The sequence below is a fragment of the Loxodonta africana genome, chromosome 15 (assembly GCF_030014295.1).
Source record: "Loxodonta africana isolate mLoxAfr1 chromosome 15, mLoxAfr1.hap2, whole genome shotgun sequence".
NCBI classification, from domain to species: Eukaryota; Metazoa; Chordata; class Mammalia; order Proboscidea; family Elephantidae; genus Loxodonta; species Loxodonta africana.
Window position 1 is genome coordinate 7,535,325 of NC_087356.1, and position 16,910 is coordinate 7,552,234.

At 41.3% G+C, this 16,910-nt stretch overlaps 1 protein-coding gene across 3 annotated transcripts in view; it reads left to right on the forward strand.

The window, feature by feature from the left end:
• The window catches only part of IL1RL1 (interleukin 1 receptor like 1), a 50,166-nt gene extending 33,559 nt beyond the window's left edge, over positions 1-16,607 (forward strand). For all 3 annotated transcript variants that reach the window (XM_064268568.1, XM_023552605.2, XM_010593571.3), the window contains 4 exons: positions 75-220; positions 5,983-6,129; positions 7,125-7,289; positions 10,252-16,607. In XM_064268568.1, coding sequence (XP_064124638.1) covers positions 75-220; positions 5,983-6,129; positions 7,125-7,289; positions 10,252-10,631 — 838 coding nt within the window. In that variant the 3' untranslated portion in view covers positions 10,632-16,607. The remainder of the gene's footprint in view (positions 1-74; positions 221-5,982; positions 6,130-7,124; positions 7,290-10,251) is intronic.
• Positions 16,608-16,910: the final 303 nt, after the last annotated feature.

Here is a 16,910-nt window from a genome sequence, read left to right on the forward strand (position 1 = left end):
TAAAACATTCCCTTCCCCTCCCTCACAACTGGCAACTGAAAAGTAAGCATTGGAAGTAACGAGTGCCTTCTTAGTTCTAGAGATGAGCTGACTTGTCTAACAAGGATTTTAAGAATAACTGATGTGAAAGAAGAGGATTTCTCCCTGAAGTATGAGTGTCTGGCTTTGAACTTGCGTGGTGTGACAACACGCACCATAAGACTAAGGAGAAAAAATCCAAGTAAGCGATGTTGTAAGCGTGTTGTCGCCTGAGTTTGCTGTATCAACTGTAGGCTGGATTGTTTTCTTAGAGAAAACCATGCTGGAGTCTGGATCCAGGGGAACCATCAAGACAATGGAAAATGACCCATCCCATAAAACGTATCTCCCCGCTTGAGCACACTGACCATTTGCAGTCTGGGTCCTCACATGTTTCTCTGGCGAAAAACGTTGTTTGTGGGGCCAACCCTCTCCACTGTTTCATTGCTTTCTCTTCCTCCTCCTCTTCTTCTGCTGGCTTCTCTAGAACACTGAACTTCTCCCTCCACCATCCTTCTGCTTTTCAACTTCATTCGCTCCCTGTCTCATTGTATGTGGAAGAAAACACACCAACAATAAACTCTGAATGTGCTTGTTCGTTCTTCACCCCTTTTATAATGTGTGTGTGTGTGTGTGTGTGTGTGTGCACATATTTCATTAGTGAGGCTGGCAAAATAGATGCGAAGGCGTAGTATTTAACTACCGCCCATTCTCAGAAGAAAATCTTAGATGTTACTTTATGATAAGAAATGCATTATCATTATTTAACTTTATAAAATAATAAGTTTCGGTGGAACTCATGTGAACTCTGGTAGCTCAACCCATGTCTTTATTGTGTCTGTTTTTCAACATGCTAATTGGGTACCACCTTTTCTTGGGAGGCATTCTTGACCACCAGTTTGAGGTCAATCTCGTTCTATGTATCCCTATAGTATCATCCTGTTTCTACAGGTGGATTCATCCCCCTGTTTGACAGTCTGCTCAACATGACTGTAAGCTCCGTGAGGGCAAAGGTGGTGTCTTATCCATCGTCTTATCTTCAGTCTGTAGAGCAGGGCCCGGCACATGGCAGATAAATATTTGTTGAATGAGTAAGTGAATGAAGGCACACCAAAGTTATCAATAACACATTATTTCTGTACATTTCTATTTCTCTAGCTGTCAGGCTTAATTATAACAACAAAACAATATTTTGTATTTATGTTTGCTAAGTTGAATAACTTTCCCCATAAAGTGAAAAGGTCATATTTTTAATAACTTCCTTGTAGTTTCATCTGAATTTAGTATGCCGCCCTGTTAATGAATTTAGAATAACCTGACACAGTAAAATATTATAGCTATGCCAAAAGTATTAAACTCACTACTCTTCAATGGATTACACTACATTTTAAAATACAACATTTTCCTTCACAAATAATCATGACCTACCGTGGTGAAATGAATTCCTTTATATGCCCTTTGGCCTCGGTTCTTTGGAAAAACAGCTTGAGAGGTTTTCTCCCTAAGCCCTGAGGAGTTACTTTTACCCTCCTTATCTACCTCAGAGGGTTTGCTACTTTTGTCCAGGTTGATTGACATTTCCTGGGTAAGCTCTAAACAAGCCGCCGTTTGATACTTTTGCCTTCCCTGTGATTGGCGTTCACCGTGCCGGGATTGGTCAGTCGACCATGCAGATGAAGTGTCTGTGGCTACTGAGAGGGAATTGGTCAGTTTGTGGCCCTGGTGGAGGGCTATGCCTTGAAACTAACAAGGAGTTTGTATATATATGCAGCCAACCCCACAGAGGTTTTTCAGATAGGAAGTAGGAAGAAGCAGAAAAGAGAAAAGGCAAGAGAGAAGAAGCAGAGAGAGGAGGCAAGGAACCTCCTAAAAGAACTGTAACACGAGTCAAGGGCTGTAACACTGAAGATGGTGACAGGCCCAGAAGGGGTCCTGTAGGAGACGATGGCAGGGAGGCTGAAGGCAGAGAGGTCTTTCCTGAGGGGGCCAAGAGGAGCTTGTTTTCAGAGGGCTTAGAGAAGGCCTGCATGGCTGAGGGAACTGTCCTGCACTGAAGAAGGGAGACTTTGATTGTGTGTTTCCTGATCCTGATCCTGACCCTGAGTGGTAGCCTGTTGATCCTGATCCTGAATGATAGCCTGTTACTTCCTTAATATACCACTGAACTGTAGGTATGGTCTGTGAGATCTGTGTGGCCTTTGCAATGGATTATCAAACCCAGCAGAGAAGAGAGTACCACGGGAGGGATGACTGGTGTCAGAATTGGTAAAAAGGTTGGAGAGTGGAGGTAGGTCTGACCTCTACCTCATAGGGTTCAGCCTTGGGCTGATCTTGATTCACATTATCCCCCCAAAGTTAGACGGGTGCTGATGCTGCTACTATTACCACTGGTCCCATTTCACACGCACCAAGGCAGAGGGGTGTGAGTGGTCTGTCCTGCATGCAACAAAAGATACTTTGTCCATAGAGAACTTTAAAACAATAATAAAGCTGTCAAAAAGTCACTGTGCTTTTTATCCTCACCATACCCAGACGAAGTTAAACGATGTCAGTGATGAAATCCTCCTCCCCACAAGTAAAGGCTGCTTCGTCCAGCTGCTCTCTGGGTATCCCTTGGCAAGCACTTCTATCACCGAAAGTAACTTTACAAGCATTTCATTCCTGAGAAATTGTACTTGTCCTCACTTGCACTTTGTATTTCCATGCAAAGGCATCCTGTTTGCTAGATGAAGCATTGTATCCCATTAAGAAGAGCTGAGAGAAAACATCATATTGTGTTCTTTTTACACCCGTTTTATTGACCTTACAACTATGCAGAACTTACTCCATGTAGTAGTCAAATAGCCAAAGGGAGAGTTAAGCTCTCAGTTCATACCCACAAGTGGGATACGCCTAGATTAATTTGATAAACACACAGAGAGGCACAACATGATGAAAAATGATGAGGAATGAGGAGCAAATAGACCACCAACCCGATATGGTCATTGTACACCTCTGCCTGAGGGGCTGCTTGGGATTTTTCTTGTTTTAATATCTACTTTAACTCCTGACTTGTAAGCTTTTATAAAACAGAATATGACTAAATAATAGTGGCTAAAAAGAATCATGACTCAGGTAGATGATTTTAAGTATTATCATGCTTCTTATGCAGTCAGGATTCTTCCAGTTATTATTTTGTTGCTCCAGGGTGTATGGGGCATGTCAAGACGTTACATGAGGGCAATATTTGTGGTGGTGGTGGGCACGTTGGATCCTGGAGAGAGAGGGAGCCTGCACCCCCATCCAGCGCTGCTCTCGTTACACTTACCCCACAGCTTGGCTTATGCTGCTGTTTTCTGAACACTCTCTGCTTATACCTGTGCACTGGAACCGTTTTCATGTTACATGTGCATGTTGATTTTGTTCTTTCTACTTGATTTGTATTTGCTGCCTTTCGCCTCTTTTCCTTCAACCTGTTTTTGTTTCAACAACGGTGTAAATTAAAGAAAAAATGTTGTGACTGCTGTTGAATTGTCATGATGAAATCTTTTATTTGTAATCACAGAATTAAAGAAATTACAGAACTGTCTTGAGTTTAAGAAATCACTTAAAGGCCAATGTCCCCATCATTTAATTAAATGTTATTAAATAAATATTTGATGGTTATAATAATAACCCATTGCCATCTAGTCAATTCCACTAAATGTGTAACATTTATTTATTATAGCTTATGTACCAGGCACGGTTTACCTACTTTACATTGAATTTCCCATTTCTTTTCTCACAACCCAATGGAGAAGAGACTGTTAATATCATCCTAGTTTTATAGATGAAGAAACTGAGGCAAGGAGAGGTTGAATAGCTTACCAAGTGCCTTAGTTACAGAGGGGCAGAGTCAGGATTCCGACAGTCAGTGTTCTTCTGTTAATAGACAGTATTAGAAAATATTTGGTGTAGTCATCACATCAAGAATTACCTACGTGTTTATTTATTTATTTATTTATAAAATAACTAGCAATAAGAAGATACTGAACTTCAACTTACTTTAAGGTCTTAGACTAACTTCTTTCCTATAGTTGAAAGTAGCCAGCCACAGGTAGTTACCTTACAACAATCCCCACAAGAAATATAGACTCCCAGCATACATTCAGAGAAGGTATTTAGAAAGAGTGAACTGGACAGGAATCCTGTTTTGAAATGATTCACCTAGAGAGTAACTATAATTTAAACTGAAGACAGTGCAGAAAATAAACTCTCTTCAAATGTTCAGTTTCCCCCCGCCCATCTTTGAGTCAGCTGACCTTGATAACTGTTGATTTCGTAGTGCTAGATTCTCAGGTAGCTGACGAGATTTTAGGGGTGGTGAACATGTTTGTGCATATGGACCAGTGATTTTCTGCATCAAGACTGGGCACCGACGCTGCAAGACTTAAGATGAATATAACAATGGAAACATATAATCAAATTCCATTTGAGATTCTTCTCACTTTCATCTTTAATTGGGATTCTTTTTAAGATAATTATTATAAAAGGGAAATAGATGTAAACAGAAGAAAAAATTGCTAATGATTATAGTACTTACATTTGACATATATGTGTCTGCTACTAGCCCTTGAAGATGGGCACCATGTTGTATACGTATTTCGTGCAGCAATGAGTTCAGGATAAAGTTCAGTGGTGGCTACATAACGTTTACCATAAAAAAAGTGAGAGCTGTGTCTCAGGCCCAGAACCCAGTAATCTGACTTCTCCATGAAATATGCTTTAGAGACTTTCATGGATCTTTTTTCTTCCCTGCTTTCTCATGCCAGAAACCCTGGTGGCCTAGTGGTTAAGACCTAAGGCTGCTAACCAAAAGGTCAGCAGTTTGAATCCATTAGGCACTCCTTGGAAACTCCTTCTACTCTGTCCTATAGGGTCACTATGAGTCAGAATTGACTCCACAGCAGTGGGTTTGGTTTGGTTTTCCTATGCCACCAACCACTTAGACACAAGAAGTCCCCAAGAGCTGCCGATTCTTTCTCCTTAATGTCCCCCATACAAGACCTGTCCATTCTTCACCTATTATCACTTAAGTCCCAGCCCTCCCGCACCGGAAGTAGTGCTGAAATTCCTGTCCCGTTCTACTTCAACTGCTTGCCGTCTGTTTCCACAGAAACGCACTTTCACTACCATCAGAATGAACTTGCTTGAAAAGTTCTTTCATTGTTTGCATCCTGCTCAAAACTCCTCAATGCCCCCACGAAATGTGTTAGGTTGTTCCTCAAGTCTTGACAGAACCTAGCCCTAACTCATCTTTCTAATTTCTTTTCCACTAATTCCCAAACTAGATTACTTCAGAAAATACACTCCCAGCTCTGCACGTTGGCTCTCAGCAATTTCTCTTGTCAGGAGTGCGTTTCTTTATGTCTTTCCATTTAACTGAGCTCGACCCATCCTTCAGGGATCTCCTCTTGTAGGAAGCCTTCCTTGCCCAACCCAGCATGGAGTGAGGTCGTCTTCTAAAAGCCTCTGCCAGCTGTTACCGCTAAGACTCTCCATCTCAGTTAAGTTTCCATGAGTATCTATGTCTCACTTGAGCAGGGAGTGTCTCTCATGCCCTTTAGGATCTTCTACAATGCCTATCCTGGTGCCACCTTGGTGCCATGTACAGAGTTGTTGTTAGGTGTTAACAAGGGTTTTCTAGGCTGTAACCTTTACTGCAGCAGATCACCAGGTCTTTCTCCAGTGGAACTGCCAGGTGAGTTCAAAGTGCCAACCTTTCAGTTGGCAGCTGAGTGCTTAACTATTGCACCACCAGGGCTCCTTTTGTACAGAGTAAGGGGCTCAATAAATGTTAATTTACTGATTCCAAAAGCGGCTGTGAAAATTCCGTGTGGGGATGAATTTCTTGTACTCGCAATGGAGACCAACACGTATGCATTTTTTTTTTTTTACCTTATTTTGGTGAGACGAATAACAATTTTTCTCCTGTTTTTTGAATAGTTGGTCATCAAAGCGCCTACTACACGGCTGCAGGATTTAGTGTACTGTTGGTGCTGGTCAGCGTCTCGGCAATACTGCTGAAAGTGTTCTGGATTGACTTTACTCTGCTCTGGAGAGACACAGTGAGACCTTACAAAACTAGGAGTGGTAGGTGGTCGATTTCAAGGCACTCTCCAAAAGAAAAAGTCTCATAATGACTTTTGGTTATTTGTCTATTAATCTCTTAATAGCTAATGCTGCTTGTTAACGTATCATCAATGAATCTTTTTTGAGTCTACTCAGAGGCCATTTTCCATTCTGCCGCATTGTGCCCTTTGGTCCTGAGATTCATCTCAATAGCTTAAAACTCCCCAGTAACTGTTCATAACACATTCCCAAGAAGAGAATCTGCCCGAAGCTCAGGAAGTTTTAAATATTTTGGAAAGTGTGTTTTGGTGAAGCTTTGTGCAATTAAAAACATGAACAAAATCGTTCCTGCTTTCCAGACGTGAGCAGGGTAGATGGATCCATCAGAATACGGGTGTATTTTACCAGAAACTCTACCCTATACAAAGTCTTACCTATGCCCATGAGTATACATGCTGAGGGAGGCTGCTCTGCTGCTCAATATGATCACCATTCTTTCCTTTGTCAGCAAATACGTGCTACATTTTTCCATCTGCTACTTCCAATAGGAGCTAATTGATTTGTGGGAAATTCAGATTTCTTAAAAATTTCCACTCCCTTGCCACTATTAGCCATTATCATTTTTACTTCCCCAGGGGAAGTATGGGGAAAATGGAAGAAACTGAGATCTAGCCAGCAGCAAAAGGCACCTTCTCCATGACCGTAAATATTCATCAATTATTTCACGCTTTGCCATTTGGTTTGTATTAAACTCTACAGCCTCTCGCCTGTTCTCGATCACGCAATGTCATTCAGTCTGAGGCAGTAAAAAGGAAGAGAACTTTGGGATTAAGATTGTGATTTTCTTACCACGTCTCGTGGCAGTGGATTGTCATAGTATCTTGATTCTAGAAAAATTGGAGGACCAGGTGCCTTCACTAAGAACCATAAAACTCAGTGAAGCATGTCTGCTGAGAGTCAATTAAGTGTGTTTTAGACCCAAGTAATGCAGTTTCACTTCTTGTTCTCACTTTCAGATGGAAAGATCTATGATGCTTATGTTATCTATCCACGAGACTACAGTAGGCCTGAGGAGGCCGGTTCTGTGGAGAACTTTGTTCACCAGATTCTGCCTGATGTTCTGGAAAATAAATGTGGATATACCTTATGCATTTATGGGCGAGACCTGCTACCGGGAGAAGGTAAAGCTATCAGGGTATGTCAGGGACAAAATTCATGTTTATCAGAGCCATAAGAGATAGGAGACTTTATCTATGCATTGGCTAAGGGATTGCATTTTTTTTCTATCCCAGACCTAAATATTTCTCCAGAAGAAGGAGACACTTACTCTTTGCTCCCCCAACTCCCATCTCCACCCTGGTCATGAGGTCTTCATAGCAGTGTCTGTGATGTGCAAAGCGAGGTGTCCTTTGCTACACCATTAACAGGCACTGCCCCTCCTTACACCCGTGTCCTTGACTAGCATCCCTGCCATTTCATAATTCTCTCTAGAAGGTCTGAAGGGCCTAAGATTTGAAGAATCTTGTTCTAATAACTGTAAGCATTGGCTAAAATATTTCAGAGGACTCCAAGAGTCTTTATATTGGTGAAAAATTTGCCACTTTATTCTCTCACAAGAACAAGTGACTTCTGTTTCTTAATACTCTCAGCTGATTTCAGGCATGTTTGAAAGTTTTGTCATCATTCTAGTCATTTCAGTAGCTATTTTTCTCCTTCCTCTGCATTCGTGTCAGGCGCCTTTGAACCTTCATTGTAACTCTAATTCCTCAGAGACCAGAAAGGGTTTGGAGTGTCCAAGGGCAGGGACATTTGAGCAAATGTCCTGTGAAATAAATGTGTAGGAAACCGAATTTAACATGGCATTCCGACTGGAAAGAGGAATTCAAATGCCTGTAGATTTAAAGTTACACACAACATGAGGATTTATTTTATCCTGGGGTACTTAGTTGCCTAGTCTGAGCCCTGGGTTATACAGATGGTTAAGCACTCAAATACTAACCAAAAGGTTGGCAGTTTGAACCCTCCCAGAGGCACCCTGGAAGAAAGGCGTGACTATCTAATTTTGAAGCGTCACTTCCCGAAAACCCAATAAAGTGGTTCTGCTCTGCACGTATGGGGTCACCACAAGTCGAAATCTACTTGACCACAACTGTTTTTTTCTTAGTCACCTAGTAATTACTTGGGGAGTCCTGGTAGTGCAAGAGTTAAGCTCTCTAGAGCTAACCAAAGGGTTGGTGGTTCAAACTCACCAGCCGCTACACGGGAGAAAAGATCTGGTAGCTTGCTCCTGTAAAGATGACAGCCTAGGAAACTCTATGGGGCAGTTCTCTTCTGTCATATAGGGTTGCTATGAGTTGGAAACTACTTGATGGCACACAACAACAGTAATGGCTTGAGAGATTTATACAATGTAAAATTCAGGAGAATATAATCCAGTTTTGCTCTGGAGGCTCTCTCCTTCCCCATCTCTTCCCATTGGCTACCCACACAGCTGGAGAGTCATGACCAATGGTGCTGAAATGCGTTTTATGCTGTGGAACATTTTTCCTTTAGAACTGCAAAGACTACTATGATTTGTGACGTCAAACCATGTGCTACTTCAAACCATGTGCAGCCTTTCTCGAAAGGTTGCAGTCTTTTCATCTATTCTTTGACAGGTCCATCAATCTAATTTAGTCACACCTCTCCCAAACAAAATTGAAGATGCTCTCTGATGTTCAAGCTTCTGCTGGCTTGCAGTGCTAGTTTTATGTATGCTTTCCCATGCTACTTATCTCCTATCTACCCTTCTGAATCCACTCTGCTCTTTGCTCCTTCCAGTGGCCCTTGGCAGCTGATCATCACAGAGTGCATTGACCGGCCCCCTTGCTCTCTGCTCCAGGCTGAGTTTGGCCAATGACAGGCACTGGCAGGAGAACAGAGGGCGAGATATAGTTCTCTGCCTCCTCCCTGTCAGTTGCTAGGACAGCTCTTGTCAGTTGGCCCTCCTCATACAGGCCGGGAGAGTGGTAACAGCTCCCTGTTGCTGCTAGCTGTGGCGTGCTGCATCACCTCTTTCTTGTTGATTTCTACATCATTTGTTGCTGATACTTGCTGGTCCCTTAATTCCAATTCCACATCTTTTATGAATTGTCCTTTCATTAAACTCTCTTTTGTCAGTTCCTTTGAGTATGCCAAGTTTTCTGTGACAGTCCTGACTGACACAAAGTCTGTATCTGCCACTAATTAGCATTTATTCCCTTATTTCAGAGTATATATATTGCAGTCTTTTAGCTACCACTGTATAAGCATATCTTGAGTTGTTTTGTTTTGGTTGTGTTTCCTTAACCAGGCTTTAGCCTGTTTGCAGTAAGAGCTGGGTGTTTTATGTGCTCTTTGTAACTGCACCCAGAAACTAATACGGAATCACCATTGACTGGGTTGATGTTCCATAAACACTGACTTGGAAAGGAGATCCAGTCTTCTTTAAGTTTTTTCTAGTCTGGACCAAATTCGTTCGTAAAATAGAGAGCATTATGGGGTGAAGTGGGTCCAGAACTTCCCTAATGACTTTGTTCAGTTCATAGGGTTTCTATGTTTCTGCTCGTCAATTTAAGAGTTAGAGTTCTGAGCCCCTTTAAAACATGTAAGCCAATCTCCTAAACAGGTCATAGGTAGCTAATGGACCTGAATTCTAAGTCTCTCGTGAAATGATAAGGTAATTGTCTGTAAACCCCCTTTTAGTTTGAAAGACTGTCTGTTTTACTTAGAAGAAAGGTTGGTGCTTGCTTCAGAATCACCAGCGGCTCTAGGGGAGAAAGATTTGGCAGTGTGCCTCCATAGAGATTTACGGCCTCGGAAACCCTATGGGGTCGCTATGAGTCGGAATCGACTCCAAGGCAGTGGGTTTGGTTTGGTCGGATCTATAGGGGAAAGAAGAGGGTATTGGGGCTGATACGCTCATTGTGAAAGGCTTAAGAACTCAATGGCTTTTCCATCCAAGCACATTTCCACTTTTCTGAATAAGCGAATTGAACCGCGTCAGATTCTTACACCAGAATATAAGAATAATAATTTTTAAAAAGTTCAGTATTGATCAATGATCAAAGTATTGCATTTAAAAAAGAAACAACAGAAAACCCTCCCCTCTTCTTTCATTACTAGATGTGGCCACTGCAGTGGAGACCAACATACAGAAGAGCAGGAGGTACATTTTTATCCTGACTCCACAGGTCATGCACAGCCAGGAGTTTGCCTATGAGCAGGAGGTGGCCTTGCATAATGCCCTCATTCAGAACAACTCTAAGGTGATTCTTATTGAAATGGAGGCTCCCAGTGAACAAGCTGGACTGCAGTTTGGGAAGTTTCAAGAGTCTCTCAAGCACCTTATGAAGGTGCAGGGCACCATCAAGTGGAGGGAAGACCATGATGCCAACAAATGGTCCCTGAATTCCAAATTCTGGAAGCATGTGAGGTACCAGATGCCTGTGCCAAACAAACTCCCTAAAAAGACTTCAGTTTCCTTGATTGCCCAGAGACAGTAATGCTTGCTTGCTGTGCTAGTATGTCTAAGTTTAGGTATCTCCTGACCTCTCCCAGCTGGATTATGCCACTATACTAGACATTGGAAGCTGAGGCCTGAAGACGTAACAGTGTGAGGGGTATTCAGGCCTTAGGGTTCATTTAGTGTACACGTCCATGTTCCTGATTCTGGGCGGATGCCAAATGCTCCCAGATTTTATCTACAATCCCTCCTTTCCCTCCATGTCTCCCATCTCCTTCTGTTTCTCACTTTGCTCCTTTTTCTCCATTCCAGTGGAGGCTCTTTTCACTACACTCTCTTCTCACATCTCTGTCCCTTTCTCGTTCTCATTCTTGCGTCATTACTCTTCAATAATCTACACCCTGAGCATCAAACCAAAAGGTTTAGAAGTAAATGCTCATGTGATCTGGAAGACCATCCAGGTTCCCTCAGGCAGAATATTGGTAGTGAATCATATTCCCAAAGTGCCCAGATTTTTGAAAATTTTTTTTATATCTTATGTGATATTTTAGCTTTATCTCACAGTCTCACAATTGCTGATTTTGTTTAAGTACCTAATCCCAGTTGCCATTATTATCAAGCTTTTTCAGTTCCAAGATTTCTTCCATTTATTTTTATTCTCTTTAGAAATGTTTTCCTCACTATAAAAGTGATAGAAGCATATTACAGAAAAACAGTAAGTTTGAAAGAAAAAAAAATTAATCTTTCATAAATCCACCATCCTGAGATTGCCACTTTGAAACATTTTTGTAAATTTTCTTCTGTTTCTTTTTTTAAATTTTAATTCATAATTGCATATTCCATTTATATAGATGAATTGCATGATATATGTACCCTGGCTGGTGCAAGTGATTAAGCACTTGACAACTAGCTGAAAGCTTGACGGTTTGAACCCATTCAAAGGTACCTTGGAAGACAGCCCTGGCAATCAGCTTCTGAAAGACCAAAAACCAAAAAACCAAACCTATTGCTGTCAAGTCGATTCTGACTCATAGAGATCCTACCGGATAGAGTAGAACTGCCCATAGGGTTTCTAAGGAAACACTGGTGGATTCGAACTGGCGACCTTTGGATTAGCAGCCAAGTTCTTAACCACTGTGTCACAGCCGCTGCAAACCCCATTGAGTGCAGTTCTGCTCTGCACACATGGGGTCACCACGAGTCAGAATCAGCTCGAGGGCTGCAACTAACAACAAACACGGTACATATTTTTGTATATAAAACATTTGGTGTGTCATTATAATATTTTTAACACTTTAAAATATTCGTAATGTTCCATCTCACACTTGTGCCACAGTTATTATAACTACCCGTTCTTATTGGATATGAGGCCTCTGCTGTAGAGTTGATTCCGACTCATAGTGACCCTATCGGAGAGAGTAGAACTGTCCCATATGGTTTCCAAGGAGCGCCTGGTGGATTCGAACTGCCTACCTTTTGGTTAGCAGCCATAGCTCTTAGCCACTACACCTCCAGGGTTTCCATTGGTTATGGAAGTTGTTAAATATTCATCATTATAAATAATTCTGCAAAGACCATATCGGTGTATCTCCCAATTTAGAAGGTTTTTTTTTTTTTTCCCCCAAGCTGAAACAACATCATTTGATATAACATTTCTGTGAAATTAGTAGGGCATTTTGGAGAAACTGTTTTGGCAAAACCAAAGTCAAGTTGCCCAGCCAACCCCCCCTCCCGAGCCTTCAGTTCTCTGAAGGAGAGCATGTTCTCCTGGGTCCACAGGCAGCCTTCAGTGGGTCTCAGAGCTCAGCAGAGTGTCCTGTCAGGCTGGGAGGCCTGTTGGCTCCTCAAATTTTACTAGCGGATGAAGACTGTACCCTTAGCTAGTTGCTTAATAATGTCTCTAATTCCATATTTAACTGACAGAAGAGCACTGCAATCCAGACCCTTGACAGGACCTCTGAACTCGCAGCCATTTAATACCTTCCAGAGCCTTGACTGAAAAAAATCGTATTTCTGGAATATTTCTGGTTTGCCTAAAGTACCTGTATTTACCCATCTGTCTAGATGGCCTATAATCTAAACCTATACCCCTGGATTAGGGTTGCCAGATAAAATATAGGATGCCAGTCAAAGTAGAATTTAGATAAACAACATTTAATCTGAAATTCAAATTTAACTTGTCTTGTATTTTCATTTGCGAAATCTGGCTACTTTACCCTGATAGATTATTGTGCTTTCCTGTGGTGCCATCTGCTTATACTGAGTTACTTAAAGAATTAGCCGTTGAAAAGGATGTAGTTCAGCTGATTGGTTCCCGGTATAGAATTTGGAATCAGACAACTTTATTTCCAAGTCAGCCTCTGTTACCAATCAGCTGTGTGACCATTGGCAAGTGTTGTGGATTGAATTGTGTCTCCCTAGAATATGTGTTGGAATCCTAACACCTATACCTGTACAGCCCTGGTGGCATAGCAGTTAAGAGTTTAGCTTCTAACCAAAAGGTCGGCAGTTTGAATCCATCAGCTGCTCCTCGGAAACCTTTAGGGGCAGTTCTACTCTGTCCTACAGGGTTGCTGTAAGTTGGAATTGACTTGACCACAACAGGTGTTTTTTTTTTTTTAATACCGGTAGATGTAATCTCTTTTGGGAATAGAGTTGGTTATGTTAATGAGGCCCTATCAGTGAAGGATGTGTCTTAAACCTAATCACTTCTGAGTTATAAGGAGCAGCACAGACATAGAGACAAGCAAGGAACATAGATACCACGTGATGACCACCAAGGAATGGAGGAATGCCGGAAGGGACAAGGATCTTCTCCCAGAGCCAGCAGAGCGAGAGCCTTCCCCTGGAGTGAGCCAAAACCAAAACCAAACCTGTTGCTGCAGAGTCGATCCTGACTCACAGTGACCCTAGAGGACAGAGTAGAGCTGCCCCATAAGGTTTCCAAGGAGCAGCTGGTAGATTCGAACTGCTGACCTTTTGGTTAGCAGCCGAGCTCTTAACCACGGGGCCACCAGGGCTCTCCCTCTAGAGCCAATGCCCTGAATTCAGACTTTCAGCTTCCTCAACTGCGTGAAAATAAATTCCTGTGCTCTGAAGTCACCCACTTGTGGCCTTTCTGTTACGGCAGCCCTAGGAAACCAAGGCAGCAATTTACTTATGTCTATGAACCTTAGTTTTCTTACTGTAAAATGGGTATATTACCAAGCTCTTTGGGTTTCTGTGCTTAAAAAAAAAAAAGCATATAAAGTATTTGTACCAAAGTAAAGAGTCAATAAATGGCAACAGTTATTACTCTGAAAGTTCACTGTGTTGATTGTAGCATTGATTATATCCAGTGACCTTTCTCAATGAGAACCTCTAAGAGTACACTGTCCCCGGCCTCAGTTTCCCCAGCCGCTTAGACTGACTGGTGTGTTTTTGATTTATGAATATAGCAAATTTTGGAACTGATTTTATTATCTACTTGGAAGCATGAAAGCCAGGTTTAGGATATTTCTACAGTTAGTATATAGGGCAACTATATATATACAGTATATGTTACTATATACAGTAACATGGACTCTCCCGTTCCTGGCTACGTAATACCTTTGTTTCTGATTTGCCCCGTGTCTCTTATTTTTTAATGTATTTTTAACTGGCTATGTTGTGAGCTTCTTTGAAAGTATTTGACAAACATTAGTTGTTGTTTGTTGCTGTGGAGACACCTCCAACTCATGGCAACGACTTGTAAAACAGAACGAAGTGTTGCCTGGTCCTGCTCCATCTTCATGATGGTTGGTGTGCTCAAGTCCATTGTTGTGGCCACTGTGTATTTTGAGTGCCATTCAGCCGAGACTCATACAGGGTCGCTATGAGTTGGAATCAACTCCAAGGCAGTGGGTTTTTTTTTTAAAATTCAGCCTAGGAGGTTCATCTTCCAGCCCTATATCGATAATATTCTGTTGCAATCCATTTAGGGTTTCTACTGGGTAATCTTCAGAAGTAGATTCCCAGGCAGAAGGAGTGCCACGGGTACCCTAAAGGACTATATGAAGTCCTTGCCCTGAAGGGCTTTACAGTGGGAACTTAGAAGAAGAGGATCTGCGGGGAATAAGGAGGCAGTTCAGAGAACGCACAGAGGCCAGGCCTCAGTGAAGCTGAGCTCTGACATGCCTGGGCTCTTTCCTCCATCACTCCTTTTCCTAAATTTGCACACCACTTTCCAACTCACCTGAGCTCTCTGGGCCTCAGTTTTGGCAAATGAAAATGGGAGGATGGAGAATCTGAGCTCAACTGCTTTTTTAGCTCCAATCCTGTGATTTCAAGCTGCTTTCTCATAGTGAGGCCAGGAAGACCTGGCTTCTCCTGCCAGCACCACGACTAAGCCCTCTCGGGTTCTTCATCTGCACACCAATGCTTCAGCTACCACACAAGGTAATGTGAAGACAGTTAATTTGGCCAGAACTTGTTGATCATGGTAAAAATTCCTGTGAATTATACATACACACACAATTATTTTCATTTGAGTCAAATTTGCATAGAATAAAAAGCAGGTCCTAAGAGTTCCATGAGTTTTGACAATTGCATACACCTGTGTAATTATCACCCAAAATAAGACAGAAATATTCCCGTGACCCCAAAAACACCCCTTGTCACTCCCCAGTCAGTCCCTTCGCCATCCCAGTAGGAAATAATGTTCTGATTTCTATGGAATTAGAAAGAGGTGACTTTTGTCAGATCTTGAAATTCCCGTCAACGGAGCTATACAGCATTATGTCTGGCTACTTTCACATGACACAAAGTTTTTGCAATTCAGTCATGTTTTGCTTTTTCAATAGCGGGGTCCATCATGTTCCTCAGCTGTATCCCATTGTACGGCTATACAGCAATTCATTTAATCACTTTCCCGTTGATGGACATAGAGTGGTTTCTTATTTGTGGCTATCGTGAATACAGCCGATTTGAACACTCTTGTAAATGTGCTCTTTCTTTTGGTTCACTACCTAGAAGTGGTCATTGGGTAGATGTGTGTTTAACCTTTTAAGAAATGGACAAATTGTTTTGCAAAATATCTCTACCATTTTACCTTCCCACCGTCTACACATGAGAATTCTATTGCTCCACATTCTCACAAATATGAGTGCTCTTGTCAGATTTCTTATTGTTTTAGCCATTTAAATGGGCTTTAAGTGAACCTCATTGTGGGTTTTACGTGCAGTTCCCTGACAATTAATGATATTGAGCTTTTTTTTTTTTTTTTCAAGTTCTTATTAGGTATTTGGAACCCTGGTGGAGCCAGTGGTTAAAGCATTTGGCTGCTAACCAAAAGGTCGGCAGTTTAAATCCTTCCACTCCTTGGAAACGAGAGGGCAGTTCTACTCTGTCCTATAGGGTTGCTATGAGTCAGAATCGACTTGATGGCAACGGTTTTTTTGTTTTTTTTCTTTTTTTTGGTTATTAGCCATTTATGTATCTTCAGTGAAGTTAAAATCTTTTCCCCACTTTTAAATTGTGTTGTTTTTCTTTATATTCATAATGCGTATATGTTTCTTATGTATTCTAGACACAAGTTCTTTGTCAGATAGATGCAAGGTGAGTATTTTTCCAGGCTATTACTTACCTATTCATTTTCTTAATGGTGTCTTTGATTAGCAGATGTTTTATTTTGATGCCATCCAATTCAAAATCTTTTTACATAATTAATGCTTTTTAGGTCGCATCTAAGAATTGCCTGCCTACCCAAGATCACGGGCATATTCTCCTATGCATTTTAATGACAGATCCGTGGCTCCAGCGTTTATGTTTAGGTCTTTGACCTATGTTGAACGACTATTTGTCTATGAAATAAGGTAGGGGCCAAGGTTCCTTTTTTTTCCCCTGTAGAGATGCATATTTTTTCTAGTGACATTTGTGAGTCTTTTCTTTCCTCATTGAATTCACATGGTACCTTGGTCAAAAAACCAATTAGCCATATATGTGAGGGTCTATTTCTGTACCCTCTATTAGCAATGTTCCAGCATTTTCATAGTAAATATCATGTCCGTCTTTCAGAGAATTTACTTTTTGGTACTTGATTTTGTATGCTATTCTAAGTGGTACTTCTAAACAAATTTCATTTTCTAACTTGCTATCACTAATATATAGAATATATATGTATATATAGAATTAGTTGATTTTGCGAATTGACCTTGTATTCCAATAATTTGTAAAACTCACCATTTCCAGTAGTTTTTTTTTTGTAGATTTCACATACTTTTTGTGAAAAAGGCCAGTTTACATACAATCATGCCATCCACAAAAACTAGTAGTTTTTCTTTTCCAGTATTTATGCTTTCTA